Source organism: Ciconia boyciana, chromosome 3 (assembly GCF_034638445.1).
Source record: "Ciconia boyciana chromosome 3, ASM3463844v1, whole genome shotgun sequence".
Lineage (NCBI taxonomy): Eukaryota > Metazoa > Chordata > Aves > Ciconiiformes > Ciconiidae > Ciconia > Ciconia boyciana.
In genome coordinates, this window is record NC_132936.1 from 64,140,505 (window position 1) to 64,166,370 (window position 25,866).

At 44.1% G+C, this 25,866-nt stretch overlaps 1 protein-coding gene across 1 annotated transcript in view; it reads right to left on the minus strand.

Annotated features, from left to right (window-relative positions):
- SLC2A12 (solute carrier family 2 member 12) overlaps nt 1-16,155 on the minus strand; it is a 33,018-nt gene extending 16,863 nt beyond the window's left edge. Inside the window, exons 1-2 of the mRNA XM_072855897.1 lie at nt 15,854-16,155; nt 6,768-8,090 (exon numbers count right to left, since the gene is read on the minus strand). Coding sequence (XP_072711998.1) covers nt 6,768-8,090; nt 15,854-15,986 — 1,456 coding nt within the window. The 5' untranslated portion in view covers nt 15,987-16,155. The remainder of the gene's footprint in view (nt 1-6,767; nt 8,091-15,853) is intronic.
- Nucleotides 16,156-25,866: the final 9,711 nt, after the last annotated feature.

Here is a 25,866-nt window from a genome sequence, read left to right on the forward strand (position 1 = left end):
AGGGACTTGTTTCCTTCCTCACCTCCATGGATTTCACTTTTCTTGTGAACCCTTGAGCTTTCTTCAATCCTCCTTGATCCTTCTTGCCTGATCCTTCTTCCATCTTCCCCACTGTCCCCAACATGGGTTTAAAACTGCATTTAAATGACTTCAACAACTCGCAATAAGATGCAGACAAAACAAGTGTGTTTTTACATGGGAATAGAATAGAATAGAACAGAACAGAATAGAATAGAATAGAATAGAATAGAATAGAATAGACTAGACTATTTCAGTTGGAAGGGACCTACAATGATCATCTAGTCCAACTGCCTGACCACTTCAGGGCTGACCAAAAGTTAAAGCATGTTGTATCTGGAATGCTATCATACAGTCTAATCTAGCTTTCTGATCACCATAAACTCCCTCAAAAGCCAATGAGGAAAGGAGGGCTGTGCCAAAGGAGAGGTCAGAGAGCAGGGGTCTGAAAGCCCCCATTAGGTGGGGAGACTATTTCCCTTTGTCAATTATCTGAGGAATCTGGCTCCCACATCAGTTAAATTTCCAAACATGTTGAAACATCTGTTCCATTTTAGGTATAAATTAGCTCAGTTTTAAAGCATCCATTCAAGCTGCTATAAATTTAACTCCGATATACTCAATATGGCAAATCTGCCCAGGTTTAAACTAGAAATGGACATCTCTCATCCCAAACTAGTCTTTCAGCAGTAAAAATTGCTCCTAAGATTTGCCCTCACCAGGGGCTTGCCTTCACTGACTTCCTTGCATGGGTTTTGGTCCTCGCAGGGCCAACGACCCACACAGAGAGCTGCCACAGCAGCGAGATGGTGCATCGCAGCAGGGCTCGCTGGAGGGCATAGTCACTGCCCCTCCTTGGGGGGACCCAGGCTGGGGGACATGAAGCCACCATCCCAGGTCCCTCATGTGGGAGGAATTTCATCAGTGTGAAACTAGTCACCCCAGGGCAGCTTGGTGGCCTGCCACCCTTCCCTGCGCTAGGATCATATGGGTGCTCAAACCTGGGGCCCAAGCATCCAGGTTAAAGCGGAATAGAAGCAGAGACATAAAAGTCTTTAGCAGCAGGTAACCAGAAAGAAAGCCATTTCCCTTCTGAGCCTTGGCTGTGAGACCAGGTTTCCTGATGAAGAAAGTGACTGTAGTGACCACAAGCTGCTGGTTTGGTAACCTGTGTGGATGCAGGTGGGGATTTTTCCATCCCTCTCTTGTGCCTGCCCCAACAGCTTTGAATCTGCCTGCTGACTTCAGCCAGGCAGTTGTTTGTATGTGCCTCTGCACCCACACACAGAGAGCAGGCAGATGTTAGGGGTCCCCAAATCCAGGAGGAGCTTCAGTCCGAGGTGGCTGTGAGTCAGCGGCTGAGAGTCCATCGGGGAGACATCCTGGGGGGAACTGCTGCCACCAAAACTGCCCCTCATTTTGTGGGTCCTGTGCTCTCCCTCCCCTAGTACATGGTCCTCAGACATGCTTCGCATCCACTGCAGGTCGGGACTTCACAGCCCTGGGCACTGGCGAGCTGCTCCCGTAGCCAGCTGGTCCCCTGGTTTGTGGGTAACCTGCTCACTTCAGAAGTTAAAAGGAAACACTGCTGTGAATGGAGCGATGAGCATGCAACTTTTTTTCCAGTTTGCCAATCAGAAACATTCACCTGATGGCTGAGGCTAGCAGATGGCAACAGAGGGCATAATATCCCAGTCTGAGAAGGCTTCCCATGGGTATTTAATTCCACTATTTAACAGGTTTCAATCAATACCAAAGTACTGCCAGTCCTGTAAGCACCCACTCAGGGGAGCTGTGCTTCGATGGGACTGTAACAGCTATGTGAAAAGTAGGGTTTGCAGTAAGTTCTAAATCCCTCCTCCAAGACCCTGTTATGCACTTGTTTGTCGACCACAAATACGTTAAGAATATTTTTTAGATTTTATAGCTACATGGATGGGTGTATGTGGTATTTTTTGTGCCAAGCCCTGAAACCCAGAAGACATTTCTCCAGCTGCAGACACTGATCTGCCTTGGGTGTGTTGTGGCCACAGCTGTGTGTGTGCCAAGCGGGCTCTGAGCACTTGGGGCCAGGGCATCCCTGCAGCTCCGAGAAGTCCCCTGGAAGAGGAGCCTGTGATGGCCTGCAAGGGAGGAGCTCTGAGTTTGGCCCTTGGCTTTGGGGAGCCGCACAAAGCTGGCGGTTGGTCTAGGACATGCAGTAATAGAACATCTTCAGTCCCAGCTTGGCAGAGACATACATGCCTTCAGACTTTATGCATCTAAATGGTTTTGAGGATGATTCACATAATGAAACTGCCCCTCAGTCCCAGTTGGAGGTGCTTTTCTTGATTTGCATCTGCACGCTCAGCATGAACTGCCGTGACGTCAGCGGAGCTGATGTGATTTGCACCAGCAGATTACCCCAAAGTTCATTGGCCAATTGCCTAAACACCTTTGCAGTTACACAGAAATGTGTTTAAAGGACTGACAGAGGAGGAAGAGCTCTTTTGTGCAAGGCACCAATGCCATGGATGCAGTCCAAATGCACACATTTGACATCCCCCTCTCAATAAAAGTGTTCCCCACTCCACAGCAGAAAGTCCCTGTGATCTGCACGGATCCCCTTGAACTGCATTCCCACAGTATGTTGTAAAGAGATACTGCCCAAGTCCTGTTTTGCTCACTTGCTTTTTATTTGCTAGAACAAATTCAGATGGGGAAAACAGATTCTCTGTTGGGTCTAGACTGAGTTTGCATTACTTGCTTCTCAGCCTAGGACTTGTTGGAGCCCCTCTGATTTTTGTTTGATAAAGAGGATTGCCTCCAGACCACACTGCATCCCTGTATTAATGTGTATGGTGCTACTGTCTCTCTTGCAGCTATTTATTGGTGAGATCACCCAGTGAGACGTCCTTGCTCAGGGGATATATAGGCAAATATGGAGGGAATTTAGTCTTTGATCCTAAATGGTGCAAAAGGAGATGATCAGGGCAGAGAAGCAGATCTTTGGTAATGGGTGCCATCTGACACCTGAATCTGAATTTTGTTCATCAGTTCTGTGAGGAAAGCAGCGGGACTCTGGGCACCCACTCTGTTTCAGAAAGGCTAGAGCTGCCCTACAGTTGTTAACCAAGAGAACTCTCTTGCACATGCTCTGTCCAACCCCAAGAGTCCCATATTTACAGCCTTATTTTGGAAAATAATTCTGATACACGAGGAGTTAGGCTTTCCTGGTTCCTGCTTCTCAACATGTTGTACCACACAACAGTGATGAGTGAAGGAGGTGACACCTCTTTTATAAGGACCACTATTTTTTGCCCCTCAAGTGGTTTGAACAGAGCATCTGGCAAATGAGATGCTCTGCAACCATTTCAGTTAACTCTGTGTCATTTAGCAAGTGGTCATGGCCCTGACTAGAATTTCTCTGTGTGTCCTTTGTGTTAAATTCATTTCCAGGGTCACTCTGAGCTTTTAGCTTGGGTGAAGAATTGGTGATCTACCTCCACACTGCACTCATCTCATTAGCCTGCACTCGCTGCTCCCTGTGCAAGGCATAGCAGCATTTCTGTGAGGCTCAGATTTCTCCTGTGCCCCCCTCCACATACAGCAGGATCGAATGCCTCTCCTTGCAAACATGCACTGAAAACAATGAAAAGCCCATCTCTCACTCCTCACCCTTCATGTGTCAGCCAGAGAGAGGTTTCCCTTGCGCTCTGTTGGCATCTTTCCATGGTGAGAATGGTTGATCCTCATTTGACCTTTCTGATATACAGACAAAGGTAACTCAAGACAAAGATGGGTGTCAAGTAAGTCCCCTTAGCTAATAACTGCCTTGAAACGCCTCTGCAAACACCCCTGGAGAGACGGCATGTGCTGTTCTGTGACGTGATGCAACACTGATTTGTTGCATCTACAAAACATCTTCATAATTGTGTGAAATTGAGTGTGAACAAGCAGTTGAATCGCAATTCATCAAACATAATTAATCCGAAACAGAGCAGCAGAAATACTCCTTTTATCTTGCCTAAGGGTTGATGATACAAATACAGAGCACCCCAGAATCAAAAAAGTGACTAAGCAGATGCTTGTTAGTCTGTGAATTATTTTATAATGCAAAAATGGCTTTTATCTCTCACTGTCTATTTTTGAGTGCTCATCACTGTGCTGCCTGGTTGCTTTGATAAATGGCAATAAATATATTTAGCGTATGTTTAGTTCATTAAAAAATCCATCTACTTCATGTAATTTGGAGACAAAATAGAAATCGTGGAAAAATACAACATTTATAAATGTCTGCTATGCAAATCTGGACTGTAACTAGCTCTTTGACCAGAATCCCAAAAAAGGAAGGGGAAAAAAAAGGACAAAGTAATTAAAAAAAAGATGATAGAGCTCAGGTTGTGTGACCTGCCCTGTGAAGAGTGTGCCATCTTCCTAATGGAGCTACAAAGAGTCTCCTTTATCCCCACAGAACATAATGCAGCATGGACTCAAAAGAAAGTGGGTGAATTTGTTCCAGAAATGGCCTTGTGGGGTGGGGGGAAAAAAGCGAGATCCTCTCTGCTCTTTGTCCAAAAGAGGCTGATTTGATCTGTAGGTTACAAACAGGCACATCCCCAGCTCCGCTTTCACCTTAGCCAGCAGGACGGGCAGACATCGCGCAGAGCATGAGATTTTTGCATTGAAAATATAGTGGTGCGGGGGTTACAGTGCTTCTGTCCCCAGGTGCCCAGGCATCGCCTGGCCACAGCAGCCAGCAATGCCTCCCTCCTATTGCAGACTAGGCAATGGCTAATGGTCTGGTCCAGACCACAGACCAGATTTAGAGATGAATAACATAAACATGCTAAAACTGTTTACTTTATATAAGCAGAGGGGCTCGGTTTTTTTCTTTACACTAAGAAAGGCACACTGAGGACAAGAAAGCTAGGCTTTTAAAATACACTCAAGGATTGGATTCAGAGCAGCAGATGTTGAAGGCTGCATATGGGACACCAATCATAACCTCGCATCCCAACCCAGACTATTTAGCCACAATAGATCCTTTTCAGATTCCAACAATCTCTTGATTCCCCGACCCTTGCATTTTCTCTACATTGTCAATTTTAACTGAATAGTGTGCTCTTAAAGGCACGGAAGTGTCTTGACAGTACTTATCTGCAATTTGAAATACCTGTCTCTCCTAGACCTGGCCTTCACTTGCTACGCAAATGAATCTGTCAGTTTAAATTGCCTCACGTGGCTTTATCATGCATGATTTCAACATGCTGGAGCTGAGACGGTGCCTGTTCTTTCCCGTTTGCTGTTTGAGAGCATTTGTGCTCTCAGTCAAGAAAACAAGTCAGAAAACAAGTGCGGACCTCAAAGACTTCTCAGATTAGCCTGGCAAACACACCTCAGTTTCCGTAGCTCTCAAGGAAGTAGAGGTTGTTATCATTATCTTCACATTGGGCCAACTCAAATGACCAGGAACCCATTTACAGCCAGGTCAACAGGAAAGCAGCTTTCAACAGGAGGCCAAGACTGAACATGTGCCCCTGCCTTGAGGGTCATTAAATGTGTGTTTGAAACACCCAAGGAAAAGCTCAAGTAACATTTTCTTTTCAGGGCTGCACCCCTGGTTTTGAACCTATGTCATTGAAAGCAGAATCCAGCCCCAAGATGGTCTGCAAGGGAGGGAATAATGCTGCAATAACACAGTCAAGCTCGCTGCCCTGGCAATGAATGCTTATCTCACGCTGCTCTCCCAGTGAGTAATGTTTAAAATAAATAAATACTGCAGGGGAGTTGCTGTTAGTGCAATTGTTGGGTTGTATTCTTGTGGCAAGCTTTTTATCATAATAGTGCAGCAGAAGTACAGTGTGTTTGCAAGGCAAGTTTGAGCCAGGGCACAAAAGCATATAAAATCTGTTAATAAATAATGGACTCTGTGCATGTGGGTTTTGCACTGTGGCTTAAAAAATCAACCCCTTCAAAGTACAGTAATGTGCAAGTGCTATTGAAACAAATCAAAACAAAACAAAATTAAGACATTTAATTGCTAGTCACGGGGAATGGCAGACGTTCTCCTCTGGAGAGAGTGGGAACCACGCAAGTTGTGATGGCAGCTGCAGCAGTACCTCGGTTGCACAGTGACGCACCTTCTTCCACTTGTGCTGTTCAGCACAGGTAGCAGCGATGATACTACAGTTTGCTCATGAACTATGATACCTTGAATGTCTTTCCTGTGTCTGAAGACTATTATGTAGTCAAGAGGCCAGATCCTCAGCAGGACTCAGGCATGCTGGCATTTCATGGATTTGATGGTGTCATACCATACAGAGGTCTAGAGCTTATCATTATCTTGGGTTTATGAGTTAGCAGCAGCAAATGCCTACATCTTAACCTTCAGTTAGCAGCAGCAAACGCCTACATCTTAACCTTCCCAATGTAAGGACACAATAAACTAGGAAGAGGAAAGGTAGCCAGGGGACCCATAATTTTGCTGTACAAAGCTCACAGCAGTTCTTAACTTCACTGAAGAGGAGCAGCTAATTTCACTGAATTGAAGGGAGATTAGGCCATTGACCTTAATGGGTAGGCCCTCTTCCTAAAAAGTACACCCCAAGCCTACCAGGACAGTCTGTGACAATACCAGTGCATATTAGCAGAAAACACTGCTTTGCCCAACTTGGGAACCGCCTGATGCCAAGGTGGGCATGTCATCCCAGCACCTAATCCACTTGTAAGTAAATCATTACGAAGAGTTAGAAAAATGAAACACTTACTTGGTCCGAGACCTATGGAAAATGCGGCAACATAAACAAGCAGGCTGGCCAGTGAGAGCCATTTCAGGACAACAGGAACCTCCCCACTTTCCATGTGAGACCCTGTCGTGCTTTTGTCTCCTGCCAGGGCAGTCCTGTTCAGTTCTCTCGTCCTGGCAACATCTGGGCTTCTCTGCGCATCAAATGACAATCTTTCTGGTGAAGCCATGCTAGAAAAGAGGTCCTTGAGACTCCCGTTGGTGACACCAGTGAGGTTTCCTGGTGTTTGGAGAAAGACATCCTCTGGAGATTGGCTTCTACAGACATTGGTGAAATTCACATGTATGTTACGGTTCACTAAGCCCATAGTGACCAACGATACTGCCATAACAGAAGAGCCAATACACAGAAAAGTTTTACTTCCAACTTGATCCACAAAAACCGTGGCTGGGACTGTGCTGACCACTTTAACCATTCCAACTCCAGTAGAAGCCAAGCTGGCAGCTTCGTTGCTCTGGAACCCAACTGACTTCAAAACAGTCGATGCGTAAAATAAAATGTTGGGTTGCCCAGTTGTTTGCACAAAAAAGACTAGAGTGAGTCCTACCAACATTCGGGCCCTCATGTTGTTTTTTGAACGAAACAGGTCCAAGAAACTATACTGATGTTCATCTTTCAGGGAAGACTTGATCACAGTAAGTTCTTTAGCAGCATCTGATGTTTCCCGTAGCCTCTCCAGTACTTTTCGTGCAGCTTCATCGTTATTTTTCATGACAAGAAACCGAGGACTTGGAGGAAGGAAATACATGGCAATAGCCTGCAAAGCACCTAATGGAATCACAAGGCCAAACATGTACTTCCAGCCATGAGATACACTGGCAAATGCATAATTTGAAATATAGGCAAAGAGAATGCCTATCACAATCATGAGTTCATTTAATGATACGAGGAGGCCTCTTCTGTGCTGTGGGGCGATCTCAGCGATATACACACACGTTGCAATTGATGATAATGATATGGAGATACCTATGGCAGTCCGTCCCACAATAAGTATCACATATGATTCATAGGGCATTAAAATCAGACTCCCCAATGCAAGTAATGAAGATGCAATTATAATAGCAAGTCTCCTTCCAAATCGGTCTATCAGGAATCCACCAGTAAGGGATGCAAATAAGGCCCCAAAAAGCAGGGAACTTACAACAATTTCCTGCTCCTTGCAAGAGAGTGCTAGTATGCTGCTCATCTGAAGAAGAGCTCCAGAGATAAGGCCCAACTCATAACCCATCAGAAGTCCACTTACGGCAGCAACGGCAGAAGATAGAAAAGTAAATGTTCCACAGCCTGAAATAAGAGAAAAACCACAAAAACTTGAAAGTGTGACTTCTGCAACATTCTGACAACTAATAATAACTTTATTTGATATTCTAGTCCAAAAAATCTTTTTGTAACTTTTAGGCAAAGCAGTTATGTGCATACAAACCCAGCAGCAGTGGTGACATAAAAGGCTATTTTTGAAAAGAAAAGAACAGTTTTTAATTCATGTAAAACCCTCTTTAATTTTGATGCTTTTGGGTTCCTTATCTTCCTGATCAGAAGTCAATAAGGTTTTGATCAGGCCTTAAATAATTAAACCTTCTGCCTCAGAATATCATTGCAGAAGGCAGCACTGACAATACAACCTTTTGGTAGGAAAGCAATTTTTGCCTTGAGATGCTCTCAGTGTTTTTCCTGCACTGAATTGAGGAAGTCTTGTCCACCCAACTAGTGTACCATGGGCAAGGAAAGCTGTAATTTCCCAGCCAAAGTGCTTCAACCTTAACTTGAATAAGTAACAAGTTAAGTTTTCCCTCTCCACTTACTAATTCCTTTGCTTCACCTGAGGATGCCATGAAGGCTGCTGGTACCAGTGTTTTTATTTTGCCAGATGGAAACTTATCCTGAGCACCAGGCTGATCCAGATAGCTGGGATATTCTAGGGAAACCAGTCTTTGAGGTACAAATTCATGAACTTTCTGAACTTTGCTCACCACTAATCCCAGATTCTTTGGAATATCAGGATCAAATATTTCACATAGTTTATGACAGCCACAATGTCAAGAATAAAAAACAGATGGTGAAAACATAAACCAAATGGAGATTATATGCCTTTGAATGTCCACTTTAAAACAAACTCATTTTATACAACTGCAATTCATTGTTTATTGTTACAAGATAGATTTGACTGATCATATTCTACTAACTGTGAAGCCTTTTGCACCCTAACCCTTGAGGAATATATCACTTTGTTATTGTTGGTCTTGTTCTTTCTCCTAGCACGATTTTCCCCTCGTCATGATGTTGGCTGCCACATCACTAGAAAAAGAGTAAATTGACTTCTGATTTTCCGGTTAGTTGGAGAGATAGGATGTGTCTGAGAAGAGGTAGCTTTTGCAGTGTAACAGAGTCCATATTTCAGTTAATTCTCCTGGAACAAGTACTTTCCAGCTTGGCTGGAAAGTGGTATATGGTCTAATTGAAAATGATACATAGACTTTGTTTATTTTTAGCTTATTTTTCTAAGGCATTAAAAGTCTTTGATCAGGCTGACTGCCTGGAGTTCCTTGCCAATAACTTTTGAGCACATTGGCAAGGATCAGTCCCATTTGACAGAGGATATTATATTTCTAAAGCAAATCGTGAAACGAGAGGAGGAGGGCAGCCCTAGCACTACGTCTGCACTACTAAAATAAACAGTGGCAGAGCCCAGGCCCGGACGCTAGCATGTGGCCACGTATCCTACTAAATTGCTGGCATGGTCGCTGGCATGGTTGTGCCCAAGCCACCTCGCGCTCTCCTAACAATTCCCAGAGGCAGTTTGGCTCACGGCGTGAGCCCACCATCACACCCTGCCTCCATCTCCTCCACAGGAGACTGGGTTATTTTGGAGGGTAGCAGAGTATAACTGTGTGAATATACGCTGTGCTTCCAGGGTCGGGGGAGATTTGTAAGCCCATTAAGTCTATTAAGATAAGTATCGCCTATTAGCTCTCCTACCTGGCTCTTGGTTGGCTCCCTTTGAGCCAAGCAGAAGCCAAGCGGCAGCAGCCCCGAGCTACTGGGTGCACCCAGCACGCCTCAGGGCTCGGGTGGCTGGCAAACCAGAGATAGACAGGAGGCAGGAGAAAAACACATGTTTTTGTTAGGATGGGCCATAAGGGCATAGGGGAAATGGGAGTATTGTGAAAAGTCTTTCAGAGGTGGGAGTGGATGGTAGATTTATTGTGATGGAGGTGGGACAGCTTGAAGAAAATGTCGGAAACAAATTTGCAAAATGCTCCAGTGATGGAACAATCTTTTTTAATAGTGTTGTTGTCCATGTCTGTATTATGTCTAAAGCTTTTTCTTCCTTTATGCCTGCAGTATCCAAGATCATTGCACTTATTTTAAACAGAGGTTGGTGCATGAGTTAGGGCAAGGTCCTGCTGTACTTCTTTCACACACTGAACAGCACTTCAGTGGAAGTATTACTGACTCCAGTTAAGCTGCTTTGTGCTACATGTGCTCCATCCTCCAATGCATGCATGCAATATACATTTTATCATTGCAAAACCTAACTTCTCCCTCCCCTTTATACTTTTGACTTGCCTGCTTGCTATATATTACTAGATCTGGAAAATACACCCTTCCAATGAATCCTGGCTGGAAATCAGGGCTGGTAACAACACAGTGTTATGCTGAATGAATGAGCTTGGGTATCAGAAGCTACACTGCTAATGTGATCACAGTGCTCTGCCCAAGCTACTGCTCAGTGCTGATATTTGTGCTTTCTTGGATATCTCTGTGTTTTACGTCATTGAGCCATGTAGATTTAACCTAAGATTTTGCTTTAATTTATATATTATGAAGCCAAAAGAGACCATTGTGGTCATCCAGTCTGACACTCATGAACAGCACAACATAATCCTTCAGACACGTTTAAATGACATTTCATTTGAACTAGGCCATTTAAAATAGTCAGCTTTGATTTAAAAATTGCTAGTGGTTGAAAACTTATGACTTTAAGTCATAAGTTGTCCCAGTGGTTAATTGCTTTCACTGTAAATTATCTGTAAATTACTACTAGACTTAATTTCTGCAACTTCACCTTCCAGCCATCACATCCCATTCTCCATTTGCCTGCTGTGTTCACCAAGTACAAAATTATAGCTTGTCATCAAGTCATCCCACGGACTTCTCCTTGATAAGCTACTTAGCCTGCGAGGCTTTACAAGTTTACCAGTCCCTTAAGTATTCAAAGCCCTGTTCTCTGAACTCTGTCCAGATTATCAACTTCTTCAATAAATTGTGAGCCGGACCCAGTGCTCCTGCAGCGATTGCGCAGTGCCAGATAGGAACTTGACATAATTGTTCCACTCCTGGTGGACATTTCCCTCTCTACTTGTCTAAGGACTGTCACAGCCGTGGACAGGACCTCAACTTCTGCTGGTTGTCCTCCAGGACAACCAACTTCTTTTCTGACTGGGTTCTTTCCAAGGCACTGCCTTTCCTTTAAATATGGCCTGCCTTCTCACATCCTAGCTAGGAATGCAAATCACTTTACGTTTGTCTGCATTAAAACACATAGGATGGGTTCAACTTACCTAACTGTGAGAGATCTACAGCATCTCTAGATTTCTTCTGTAACCACTTGCAAAAAATAGGCACTTTTGGATGTCTGAAGTAGGTCAGATGCCTATTTCTCTCCATTGCCTATAAAAGGAATCTGTGCAGCTTGCTCAGATGCAGATGTCTAAAGTTAGCAGAGAGGAACCCCAGACAGCACATTCACTCGCAGTCAGCAGACCAAGCCATCCGAATTGCATTCAGCCAGTGACATATCCTATTTATTAATCACCCATCACCTTTATCACCCACAAATAATCTGTTATTATCTTCTTCCAGGCAATTGAGAAAAAATGTTAAGTAACAGAGGGACCAAAACTGAGTTTAAGGCTCTCCAGCAGAAACACAGCAGCGTGGGCAGTGTCTCCTATTGATACTTTGAGGTCTGTGTCCTGCACGGCTTTTAATTCTTTAAATGTGCGACTGTCAGTTTTGTATGGTTCCAGTTTCTGATTCAAAATGACAGTGCCAAGTCAAATATCTTGACGGAGTCCACCAGCTGTTCTTTACAATCCAGACTGTGCTCTCCTCAGCCTGTGGTCCTCAGATCAGAGCAACCAAAGCAATTATTTATTTTTAATCCGAGAGGCTGTACAAGCTGGGTGTGAAGCTTGGACACCTGGGAAGTTGCTAGGGAAGCACTCAAGCCCATATATTTCTTGCTTCTCCAAGTACAGCAGCTTGACCAATGTCTTAATGTTTCTTTGGTTTGTTTTTACTGGGTCAACTGGTATCCTTGTTCATGTGTCCAGTGACACACGCCCACAGTTGTATAGAAGTAGCAGAGGGCTGTAACTAAAGCAGACCCCTGAATGAAAAGCAGATTCTGATGTGATGCAGAGGGAGACATATTGTCTTTCTGCATTAGCAACAGCAAACTCAGCATTTAACTCAGTGTCCCTTGTCCCTCACAGGCACTATTCTGCTGAGAAACACCCTCATATCACTATGAGGTTTTGTTGTAGCTGGTGTACCTAAGGCTTGCCTGCTCAGAACTGCCTGCTGAGTTAAACCCTGAAATCTCTGCCTGGTTTTCCTTCATGGTCTTCCTCCAGACAAAATTCCCTCTGACTTCAGCATATGTTTTGCTTTAACATTTCCAGATAAAGCATGTTGCAGTAGTTGTACTCACAACCCTTTTAAGTGTCACTTTTAATGATGTTGCTGGCAGTTCTCAGGCATTCCTTTTTTTAAAAAAAGCTTCTTAAAATGTATATTCCTCTTATTTTTATGAGATGCTTGCAAAATACATGGCAGTGTGTAGCCCAGGGGAATAAAATATTTTAATGATGGCTTCCAGATAAATTTCTCCTCCTGCCTGCAACAAACACCATGGCTAACCAGTGTGTGGCTGGTATGTGACAAGTGATTGGAAAGACTATTCTCTAGTTTCTCCATGAAAACAAAATAGTTTCTTGCAACTGTTACTCAGGTCAAAAGCAGCACTACTTGGCAAACAAAGTTATCTTCAAGAACATTTGCTGGAAATGTTTATGCTTGGTTCCTGACAAGGAGACCAAGCGCAGTTGTAGTATAGCACAGTACTGCTGATGAGACTGGATGGGGCCATGTAGTAAAGGTGTGCCCCTTTATTTATTTTCAAGCACCTATTTGGGAAAATACAGTCCTTCCAAAGGCAAAATATTTGGTCTGTGCATGTATTTTATGGGCATTATGGATAAATGATCTGTGCCAGGGAAGAACTGCAAGCAGGCTGACCTGGGAAACACCACTCTTTCCCTGCTTCATGTGCAGGAGAGCTATGGGAAAGGTGCCTGGGAGCCCTTTCCAGCTCACCTTGGCAATACCACACTCCACATTAGTCCAGATACTGAGATTTTTGTGACGTAGTTTTTCTTTCCTTTCTCCCTAGAGAACATGCAGTGTGTGTACAGAAAACTAGTGGGATGGATTGGAGGGGCAGATTACTTCTTTATGTGACCTGTGCAAATACATCTATTTTGATAGGAGGGGACTCTACAGTCTCTTCCAACATGGTGCTTTCTTCTGTTGACTTTGATTTAATCTGAGGCAAGAAATATCTCAACTTGGGAGGGAAGGAAAGTATTTTACTGGAAGGTCAAATATATGTTCTTTAAATCCTTGGGGATTCTTGGATCTATTTAGACATTTGGAAGGTGAAATCAAGCTCTGTCAACCCTTGGTTAATAAGCACAGGTTAGAAAATCATGATGAATTCAGTGCATTGCATAGATATGAATCCACAGCATGGAACCTCCCTTTTTCAATAGAACAAGGTATCTACTTTTATCCATGATAAATCTTAAAACTACAGCATCTGTATCTGAAAATTTTAAGCTATCTTTAAAAACATATTTCTTCTCCATCTGAGTGCTGTTTGACCTACAAAAAGTTTGTCTCTACAGGGAAATTGTGTTTAGAATTCCCCAAATTGTTTTTAGAGGAGCATTTTGGTAAAGTGTATAGCATGGGGATCACATGGTTTTGCAGGATAAATATTTAATGGCATGTGTTGGGAATTGCTGCATAATTAAATCATGGTTTTGCTTCTCGTAAAAAGGTGATTATCCCATTTTTATGCCATCATGATCTTTGCTGCACTGTCACAGTCATCTTCTCTGTCTCATCCATTTGTCTGGTGTAAAGAGGTATATGTTACCCTGTTGATCTATTCTAATGCCTGAGGTTTCTTTAGATCCACTAGCTGCTCAATGTGTGCATTTCTCCTATTAGTTAGGTTACATCTGATCTAACTGTCCATCTAGAAGTCTGGCATGGGATCTAAAACAGTGACCCTACAAGACCCTATGGGATAAAACAAAAGGGTGACTTTGGGACAAAGTTATGTTGCAAGTAGAGCTGGAAAATCTCAGAAAATATTAAATTTACCCCAAAATAGTACCAGGGCCATGTGGGATCATGACCATTTGACAAATGTGACTCCTCCCACCCAAGTGTGAAAGGCAAAACCAAAACAAGTATTTTGTAAATTGAACTAAAAAAGAAGGCAGAAGGAAGCTAATGTATCAATCACACATTTTCACACGTCTAAATTCCTGCGGTGGTGGGAAGCATTGTATACTTTGTACAGCATAAGCCCCATGAAATGTACTGTGTGAATAATGTTCGCATTTCATGAACAAAAGCCCTCTGGCACTGATGGAAAGACAGGGAACGCAGGTCCTCGACAGACCCACCCTGGCCATCTCTCCATCTCTCTTAGTGCTCTGCCATGTATTTTCATTATGTCAACAGGCAGCCTGGCCCTTCATTATATTAAATGGGATTTGGGTTTTGTTTTGTTTGTTTTTTCCAGTAAGAATCAACAAGTTCTTCTAATTCCTAGCTAGGTAATTATAAATTCCTCAGGTTACTGCTTTAATTTCTGAGGGTAAGGCCAAGTGTGTAATTTGCACGTACTCTTCTAACCGTAGCCCTTGCGCTGCAGTAACTTTGCTGTCTGTTTATTGTAACTGCTGTGCTTCCCTTTGCTAACGCTATCCTATGGCCATCTGCATTGCCCCCCCATACCCTAAGGTAATGCTGAATATGTCTGCACGCTGACTGGCTTTCTGTTCTTGATTAACCTCTGCTTCCTCTGCTTCCAGGTACCAGCAGATGTTGCTGGACTGATCGCTATTACACTCCAACAAAGAAATTGTGCCTGTGGTATCTGAACATACATGGGTTAGTCAGTTCATTCGTTTTTAAGTGAACAAAACCTGCTCAGGACATAGTAATTTCTGGCTTACAGTCCTGCTTTCTTGCTCGGGTAAAGCTGTCTTGCAGGTGAGCAATGTCACGACTGTGGGTCATTTTCCCCTTGATCTTATCATCAGTGAAAGAGACTCAAGGTGCAAAACCATGCTGTAGCTTAGAAAAACTGGCCAGGTAGGACAGCAAAGGTGAGGAGCTATGAAATTCAGCTTCAGCACTCAAATATCTTCGCATAAGAAATGATACAGTTGATTTTTCAGGGTGTCAGCACAGAAACCCTGTTTCTTCATGAAATGCTAGGGGAGAAAAGACAGGAGGGAGTCCCCATCGCCCCACCCTGTACTTTCCCCTGCAGGAGCAGGTGCAATGCTTGCCTGCCCTCCCTCCACCTCGGGGAAAAGGGCTGGATCGCTCCCGAGCATGCAAGGACCGGAGCGCCGTTGTTATCTTAGACGGCAGCGGGTTCTCCGATTTTTCAGGTGACTGATCCTCATAAAGGAAGGGGTTTACACAACAGGCAGCACACGCACGAACAGGAGGAGCGAGGCCTTTTGGGAAAAGTATCACATAAACCTTCATTCAAAATTCAAGCCGGCATTTCCCTTCCTTACTCACATTTTCCCCTCTCGCACTTCTAGAAATCGAGTCAGCGTGCCCCGAGAGTCCCTTGGCTTTGCGGGGCTGTTTTCCCCCAGCCCCGAGCATTAGCTATGCGGGCACGCTGCTGCTGGCTAGCAGCTGGCACCCAGCTCCTGCCGCTTTACCTGCTGCAGCCGGGAGCTTGCGGAGGTGGCGGCGGCTGCTGCGGCGGCTGCCCCGGCTGCTCTCCTCATCCTCCCCTGCTCTCATCGTCTGGCTCTGCTGGCCGAGGTCCTTCGTGCTCTGCCCAGGTGCCATTGCCACCCTCCTTGCACCTTGGGGCAGGAGCACTTCACAGGGCAGCGGTCCTTCCCCAGCCGGCGAGGAAAGCGCAGGTTATTTTCCTCATGGCAACAAGTTGCTGAAGCTGGCTGAAACCAAATGCAAACCACAAAGTGGTTTGTGAACAACTTTGTTGCTATTTCAGAAGGCTTTGCCCTTTGCAGTGACACAGGCTGTTGCTATTCTTGGGAGCCTATTGCAGGCGAGGGGAGGGCCGTCTGTCGGAAGTATTGCTTTTGCCTTTTAACAAATAGTTGGAGACATCGGACGTCCACGCACAGCTCAATGCACATTCCTTACCTATTAGCTTAAAGGGTCTCTCTCTCTCTTTCCCTCCTCTCTCTCGTGTCCGTACGCCCAGGTTTTTAACAGAGAAGGCGCACGGAAGGGGAGGATTTGAAGTGTTTGCTGTGTCAGCTAAAGTTGGGCACTGAGCACACACACGCGGCATCGCTTCGTTCATGTAAATTGTGAGCAAGTTGTGGTGAGAAATAGCAGAGAGGAAAAAAAGCCATGGCAGCCCTTTGCAGTCTGCGACAGTAGGAGTCAGGATTTTTCACAGCATAGATGCACGTGCTATTTTACCAGCAAATGAAAGGGAAGCCACTCTCTCTCCCATGAAAATTATTTGTGGGAAAACTCAGTCTGTCTCAGTTATATTGAGTCAAAGGCTTGATTTCTGAGAGCTGCTAGGAGTCACTCCATCCCTACTAGCTTCAGTGGAAGCAGTGGCCAGAGGCTGGAAAGCGGCGGCAGGGGAGGCTACAGCGGGTGCAGGCAAGCTGCCTACAGGGGCTGCTTGCCCTGTCCTGGTCCTGGTCCCGGTCCCGGTCCTGGTCCTGGTCCTGGTCCTGGTCCTGGTCCTGGTGTGGGAGCCTCCAAGTGCTCTCAGCAGACCCACTAACCTCAGTGAGGCAAGTTGTCCAAGCTATCCCCAGTGGGAATTGCTAATTGTGTAATTTGGCAGTGCTGCAGGCTTCTTGTTTGTGCTCTTTTTCTCTTTCATTACTCGCTGTTTTGTCTTGGTTGTTTTTGTTTTAATGCACTAATGCCTGCAGATAGCGTGGGAGGGGAGGAAGAGGTGGAAAGTTGGTAGCTTTTGCAATATTTCCAGGAAGGAGAATTCCTAAACATTTTTTCCTTAAGTAGAGCAGGCATGATACGCCCTTTATCGGTCTTTGCTTAACAGGAAAATTTTACAAAAGACACTGTAACTGCCCTGTCTGACAGCTGCATCACTGTCAGCGTCAGAAGCTGGAGTGTCAGGGATGCCATGGGGGCACCGGTTCCAGTGGGGAGCTTGGTTTTGGCGATGTCTTTGGTGCTGTCAAATGAGTCAGCCTAATTCTGCTCTCATGTATAACATTTTCCATGTAAAATGTCCACCTGTCAGGCGATACGTGACGCTATCAATCAGGGCTGTTAACAATTTCTTGCCACATCCAGAAAGGTGTTGTTTCCTCATGGGTGTGTGCAAAAAGTAATGTCAACTTTTAAAGATATTATTCTGATGTTTCGGGAAAAAATGAGAGTCTGTTTAGGCTGGGGAAGGAGAGGAAATCTTTTCAAAGATTAAACTCAGCCGTGACAAGATTCCTCTGTTATAATGTGGTGTGTAACCGACCTCCTTTAGCAGCCCACACCTCATATAACCCACGGCTCTGCTCAAGCGCTGGCTCTCTGGAAACTCAGCTAACTCCATAGCTACACACTTGTTCTCACCTCCCAAATGCCTTTGTATGCAATGGTCCTGGAGAAGTCGGAGAACTGCCGAGACACCCGTGGCAGCTCTCCAGGAAGCAAAGCCATCCTCCCAGACGTGTGGCCCTGGAGGATGCTCTGGGGTTGACTCCTCCTGCCCAGAGCTGCTGCCTGGGGAGGGCTGGCCCCAAGGCAGTGATCCCCACTGCCTGCTGAGGAGCCGAGAGAAAAAGAGAGTTCACCTCAGCCTTCAGTTGAAGGGCACGTTCAGCTTCACAGAGGATTGATGAGAGGCTCTCTGGGCTCCTGGCAAGGTCTGGCAGAAAGGGGGGGATGTTTTTAAGGGGCAATGCCCAGTGGGAAGTGAGGCATCCTGAACAGCCTGAACAGATGATGGGCTTCCCCCATCCCATGCTCCCTTTGCACCAGCATTATTCAGTATTCTCAATTTTTAAGTTTGTACATGTGGAGTGACAGAAGGTTTCATGCAGAAAATCTGTCCCATCCTTAGGTAATCAGGTATGCAAGAATTGACCACTTATTTTACTATTAGCTTTTGCCATCCAGCTGACAGGAGGATGCTTTGCTGAAATAGGGACTGCTGTGTGAAATAGTCGAGACAAGGTTGCAGCACAGCTTTGGTGGGACTGGAAGTATCCATCGCTCCTTCTTGCATTTGTGAAGAACTTCTGCAGCCTGTCTTTGTCCCCTCATTCCCCCAGTTCCACCCAAAACTGATTCTGCAAATCTCTATGAAGACATCCTGGGCAGGCATCTCCACTCCTGTCACACTTGTAGAGTGTCCTTCTTTAGCTGTGACCTGAATCGGACTCATCAGCTATAGGGTATTACTAATTTTGACAGAAGTGAGAGGTGTAATGCAACTGCAGCCCTTTCTGTTCAAGCCTTTCCCTCTAAACATAGTCCTTCAACTAAATATACTGCTTATGTGTAGCTGCTGGCACCTATATACTTTGGGAGAACTTAAAAGCTTGTCAGGAACTGCACCCTTCCCCTGAACAAGAAGCATACTACCCTCAGGAGTAAGTAATAAAAAGTAAAGGCTGCTTTTCCCCAGGTTCCCAAATCTTGCGATGAACAGATTTTAAGTGATGAATGTTAACCGAATACACCAGTGAATTACATTCTTCTTTTTTTAATAGAAAAAAAAAGATATTTTAAAAAAAAATGGGATTTCTTTTACCTGTGTTTAAACCTGGAGTTCAGTGCTACCTACATTCCCCTCAGAAGCCAGAGCCCAGCCTGATTTTTAAATGCTTACCTACTTGTTTACTCAGAAATCCAGCAGACTAATCTCCTCCTGAAAATAAAGGCCAAATAACCCATTTTTCCTTCCTGGTTCTGCCTTTATTTCACAGTATCTATGCCAGCTGCAACACAGCAATGGCTTAACCTTGCCCCCTGTGGTAACCTCAGGAGGTACCTAGCTTTCATGCATGGTAAAGCAGCCAGTACACAACACAAACCGTAATGGCCAGGCAAAAAATAAAGGAAGACGTTGTTATTCTGGGGACTTGTGTTTGGGCTACCCGGAGGGCAGTGTACCCTTGCCATGCTGAGCTGTGGGTCTGCAGAGGTACCAGGGAGCTTCCTGGGCTTCGACCTGCTCCCTAAGTTACACCCCATGCCAAAAGCACTGTATCAGTAAATATTTATTTTAATAAATATTTCTTTTAATTTAAGAAATATAATAAATATTTCTTTGCAGAGGGTCTTGGGGAAAAATTTCCCCGTAAGTAAAAATGTGAAATATTTTATCCTGAGATCTGCTGCTTGGCGTGGTATTGGTACGAGGGATGTTTTGCCGTGTCATCAGTAGCCAGCTGATAGTGAAAAGCCACAGCTCAGCAGGTGCGAGAATCTGTTTCCACAATGGTGGCTGAAAAGCTGAGGCATCGATGTTATTGGTGTGAACTGGCATTAGCTGGCATCCCAGAAAAGGAAGGAACTGGAAAAAGGCTGGTTCCAGCCAATGAAAGCAAACAGAGGGAGGGAAAGCAAACAGCCTGTGCTGGTTCTGCAGCCAAGGCGATCGTAAAAGGATCTCGTGCAACACAGCGACTGTGAAACGCTTGCTGGTGGCCACAGGGTGCTGGTCCCAGAGCCCTGTATCTGTTTCCCAGCAGAAGTAAACAGGCAAGCAAACAAGCAAAACTCCAGTACAACAGACAGGAACGGGATAAGGAGGGAAAAAAGGGCATGTGCTTCGCTACTTTTGAATTCTCTATTCTTTTCCTGTTACCGCCTTGCCTGGGTATGCTGTTAAAACAACGGCTTGGCTCGCGCTGTGTGCCTGAGAGGGAGAGGTGTCAGTCAGAGCAGGGGCAGGGGGGCTGCCGGAGGCTTTGCAGGGTGGGAAAGGATTGCACCCGCTCTGCCCCTCTCACCGCCGCCTGGGAAGGGAGTCCTGCTGAACCAGGGGGGAGAGATGTTCCAGGAAGCAAAAAAATCCCGGACACCAGGATAGGCAAACAACTTAATGACGCTCCGAAGAGTACAAGCCCCAGCTCCACAACTGCGCCGTTAGAGGCTGGGCAGAAGGTCACGAGCTTCAGGAGAAAGAAGAGTGGAAAAGATAAAAAAAGCCAAAAGCAGCAGAGGATCAGGAGACAAGCCAGGCGTATGAGTGTAACACCGTCGTGAGATTCCCCTGTCAGTTTTGTCCACATGCAGCTGGCAAGTAATCATCTTTTCTGATGTTTTCTCAATTCCTTGCTTTCAAAACTGACCAAACAGCTTATAATTAGAGGCATGATTAGGCTAGAAAAAGAAGATAAGATAAAGTATTCACATTAAATCGCTGAATAATCTGTCTGGAAAATCTGTGAGGCTGAGGTGGGCATTTCTTCTAAAATCTCTGGTCATGATTTGTATTTGTCTGCGTTTCCAGTGATCTAATAACTCGGATTTGGGAATGTGGAGAGACAGGAAAGTTGGTGTTAAGCCAATAGGAATGAATCAAGAGCTGAAGGGCTTTCTGAATCAGTATCTTTAGCTATTAGTGTTAAAGAAGGTTGTCTTATTTCCCTGTAGATTTTATGACTCTCAGAAAGAAGATAGTGGAACTCTCCCAATTCATTTATTCTAAAAAACTGAATTAAAGCTTTTCAGCAAAACTGTGGAGAGGATTTTCTTGATATATCAGCTGAAGTTATGTTGCCTACATCTGTGATCGCTGAGCTTTGCTCTCAGAACTAATAGTTCACTGTTTGCAAAAGAAGTTCATAAGATAGCCAGCACAGGACAATGTGAGGGAGACTGGGAGGACGAGAGAAGGAAAAATACATGGAAAGAAAAGAAAGAAACGGAGCAAAAACCCTGAAAAAAATGTACCTTTTATTCCAGAGAAAAACTACCAATCTAAAAAAGCACAAGTAACCTTTCCCATTAGTATTGACGCATTGACACCCACACACAAGGGGGAAAATGTGCCAAAATTCCAGTCACAGAGAAAAGAAAACTAGATGAAAAAGACAGAGAGAACTATCGCAAGAAAGTGAAATGATCCATCATTGAGAAACTGTGGATATAGAGAAGATAATTGTTATTACTGTTGTGCAGCAAATGAATTGCAATTCAGGAGTCAACTTTGCAAAGAAACTTTTTATAAATGTAAGATAAATTTAATAAATACAATATTTAGGCTATGCCATTTGCATCATTTTGCAAATGAATAAGATCTAAATAAATTGATAAATTGATAATACTAAGTAAGTAAATAAATAATATCGTCTGATGTCATATAGCAAGTAAATGACAACTGAGAACACAAGTTTCTTCATTCTGAGTCCTGTGGTTTACTTACTAAGTCGTTGTCTTTGCATTTTGTTCTTACTCTTTGAGAGGCACTGATTTATACCAATGTATTTTTATCTGTCTTTAAAAAAGTCTTTTAGAAAAGTTCTTGCCCTCTTTTGATAGAACAAATAATAGATACAGTCCAGAGCTCATTGCACTTCACAACTCCCTCCAGGGCCTGAAAAACACCTGCTGACTCACTGCACAACTATTTATTCCTGCTGCTCTTCTGTTAGCATCTTCTTTAAAAGTACTCGTTAAAAGTCCAATGTGGCTAGGGTCAGCAACTTTAAGAGTTATGTTTTGGCAAAAACTTAAAATCAAATTGAAGTTAAGAATGGGGGGTTGGAAAGTACAATACAAAAAGAATTGAGCCCAGAATAATGCAATAAAACCTGAATTTTACTTCAGATTTTTACTTTCATGGCAGTGTATCCTTTCCATCAAATAAAAGGAAAGGTCTTCTAGCTTCTGGGTAACTTGAAGGTTCACTTGTAATAGTTACTGAATAACATGTCTGTGTTTTGCCATCGCACACTGTTCTTTCCTGTTTGCTTCAGATATTTCACACGTACCTTTTTTTACCAAACCATAGAAACAGCAGCCCCATACATTTGAAGGAATGTTGTCCATCTGAAGTACAATCAGGAGGCAGTGATAAGTGAAAGCCAGAAAGTTTCGTAAAAATGCCTGTACAAATTTTATCGAGTTCATTATCTTGTGGGAAATGGCAAAGCAGTTTCTCTACTCAGGCTGAAATTTTTATTGGCTTGATTTCTTTCTTACCTGCTCCTCATATAATTTTCTGGAATCAGTGGAGAAAATCCAGTATGAACGAGTAAGAGGTGTACCAGAGCTACATTTCAAATGTCTTTATTAGTATTCAGTACACTGCTTTGTGTGATCAGAGTCATTTCAACCAGCTACTTCACTGGCAGAGCCTGAACTCGAGCCTGAACTCGGAGGAAGCATCTCAGAAAGATGGCGTGGGAGGAACAGCGAGCACATGGCCCTGGTTTCTCTCTTTGCTTGCACCATAAGTGCGCTGTCACCTACGTGGTGCAGCGCCTGCCGGTGCGCAGTCCCAGGGCAAGGGCTGGGCACGGAGCAGCCAATTAGTAATGTCTCCCACTGCCTGAAATCAGGCGGTTTTTAGGAATTTCCAAACGAGGTGCCAAAAATGGAAGCCCTTTAGATCACTGCGCAGTGGAAAAAGGGTTTTGATCTTTCCTCATGTGATGAATTGTTAAAAATGTGTAAGCTGAAATTCCCTTGCCTGTTCCAATTAAGGAAAGGGATGTACATTGCTAAGAAAAATGTCAGCTGCTGAAATGGTTTTTTTTGTTGTTGCTGGGAAACATTTTCTCCTGCACGGAATATGTCAGTCACACAGGAAATGCAGTCATTTTCATGGTTTTAATTATTGCCACTGAGAAAGTGTTTTGTTTTCTCCTGAAAATCTTGTTGTTGCAAAAATAAACAACTAAATGTCATTAATGCTGTGCTTCAACTTCTTGCTGTTTTCTGACCACAGCTGGCAACCTGAAGGGAGTTTTACATGCATTCATTAATACCAAATGTCTGGGTAAAGCTTTCCAAAGTCCATCACAATTTTCAAATGGTTGCAGGCAAGCAGGAAACAAAACCAGCCCCCAATGCACAGGTCATTTCGTGTTCACCCAGTGGGCGCGAAGAAATAAGCAGCGTACAGTCCTGCGATGTGATGAAAACTTCAAGTCATCCATTCCCCAGAATGCTCCTCACCTTGGTTTGTTAACAGGTAGCGAAGATGGTCTTCAATGAACAGTATAGTGTTCATTGAAGGTGAGGTGTCCAGGGGAAATTTGGTTTGAGACCATCATTCCCCTTCACAGCAGGAGACATTGAAAGCTCAGCAGATGGAGTGATGGGTCTGATATTACCCAGGACAACGTACAAGAGGCCATTTGGAAGAAATGGAGGGTTTCTACCCCAGAATCCTTCCCTGCCTAGGACTCACCAAAATCCTGTCTTTTGAAATACAGGTAAGGAAAAAAATACGCTGGCAGTGCTTCAACGGGGAGGTGCCAGCAAGGTTTCCTTTCCCCAGTGTGCCAGCCCCATGGGCCAGGTATGTACTTTGCTGGCAGAGACCAGGGAGGAAACTATTTGTTCACTTCCCACTTTAAAAAAAGAGATGTTTTCTCCTGGTCACTATGAGGAGGGAGCGAAGGCCATTTGGCCGCCAGCTCTCCGGCCCCTCACACCATCTGACCTAGCTCCCGAAGGCAGGTTGTGTGGGCAGCAGCCGCTTTGTTATCCGACACAGATTGGTTGGGTGTGCGCCCATGTTGTCTCACAAGCGGAGTTCGTTACCCGGTGTGCAACACCCCATACGCACACAGAGCCGAGGTATCAGTTTATTTCAAGTTTTGTGCAAGACAGGGTGCTAGGTGGTAGCTCCACAAAGGTAGCCCCTCTTCGTTCATACAGGTAGGGTATTTATACAGTCTGGTTATACATATGCATAAGTAATTACTCAAAGCAGTCTTCTATTGGTCTACATTTTCTTGTCTTATTCTTAAAGCTACAGTACTACTTTAATATTCTACGCATGCCCAAAGGTGAGGGGTCTCTGCTTGGGCCAGGGTCTCCAGCTCAAGGGGTGTGACTTTTAGTATTATAATGAGGAGAGTTCGCGTGAGGGTGCTTCTTATCATGCTTCTACTAATAGCTTCAGGTTGTTCCCAAAACATCTTAATTAGCTTACATATTTCTCCAGGATGTGCTTCACTCCCAAGGACAGTAATTTTGATAAGACCACATCAAAATTCCACATTCCATTCTGAATCCCCCTTATCAACTTTACGTAAGTCCCGGCCTTCCACCAGCTCCTGATTGACCACAATTCCCCCCCTTTGAGACTATCTAAGAAGATATTTTTTAGATAAGTCTCACTTTCTCCTCAGGTTGTTTAGCGAATGCTAGGCAACATCTGCAGGTACATTGTAGTAACACATATAGACATACAAAGACGCTTAATCCAACCAGTATTATGCCCAACAACCTCTTTACCCACGGTCTCAAATCAGGGAACCAAGAGGTTAGCCATCTCCACGTCTCTTCAAATCCTAAGGAAGTATCATCCTTTTGAATTTCCTGTAAAATTTTAGTTTGTGGCCAAATTTCATTTAGATAGGTCGAGATTTGTCCACTGTGGTCAACATAAACACAACTAGTGTTTAACATCGTACAGACTCCTCCTTGTGAAGTCAGGAGCATGTCTAAGGCCATTCTATTTTGTGTAGAAATATGATTAGGCAGAAGAGGGATATCATTCCCTCCATTTCCTTCGCTCTCTACCTTAAAGAATTCAGTATATTTACAAAGATATGTTAATAATATTATTGTTCCAAATATTATAAGAAAATACAGAAATAATTCCCTTTGACCACAATCTATATGGGCTATGTATTCTATCTGAGTCCAAGTGCAGTTCATTTAATTCTGAGTCAGCTTCAATTTCAACAGTGCTGTTTCTCTCGATGTCCACTCTTCTGGAGGGGATTCACTCGCGTGTAGTGAATCCAAGAATCTGTTCCTTTTACTTTAATAGCTGTGGGGGTAATTAGTAACACCAAATATGGTCCCTTCCAGCATTCTTTCAAAGGTTCATCTTTCCAAGTTCAGACGTAGACTTGGTCTCCTGGTTGAGAGATATGTACTGGAGTGTCTAGCGGAACAGGTGTTCTCTCATTCAGGTACCTTGCCAGTCTTCCAGTTCTTTAGCTAGTACGTTACGGAACAAGGTAGGACTGTTCTTAAATCCCTGGGGTAGCGCAGTCCAGCAGAGTTGGACTTTTCTTCCCATGATTGGACTTTCCCATTTGAACACGAACAATTTCTGACTTTCTTCTTCCAGAGGTATACAAAAGAAAGCATCCTTCAAATCCAGTACTGTAAAACAAACATTATTTTTATGTATTGATGGTAACAGAGTGTATGGATTTGGAACTACCAGATGCACATCAACTGTAATCTGCTTAATTTCTCTTAAATCCTGTACCAACCGATACTCCTGTGTTCGGGGCCTCCTGACCAGCAAAATTGGAGTATTATATTCAGATTGGCATTCTCTTAATAGTCCATACTGAATAAGTTGTTTATCAACAGTTCCAAACCTATTCTGGCTTCCAACTTAATAGGATATTGTCTTTTTCTTACTGGTTGTGCTCTGGGTTTCAATTCAATTTTTTCTGGTACAGCATTTTTCACTCTTCCCAGTCTCTTGGTTGCCCATACTGTAGGTATCACAGCCTCCAGGATCTCCTCTGGGATGTTGATATTCTCCTGCTGC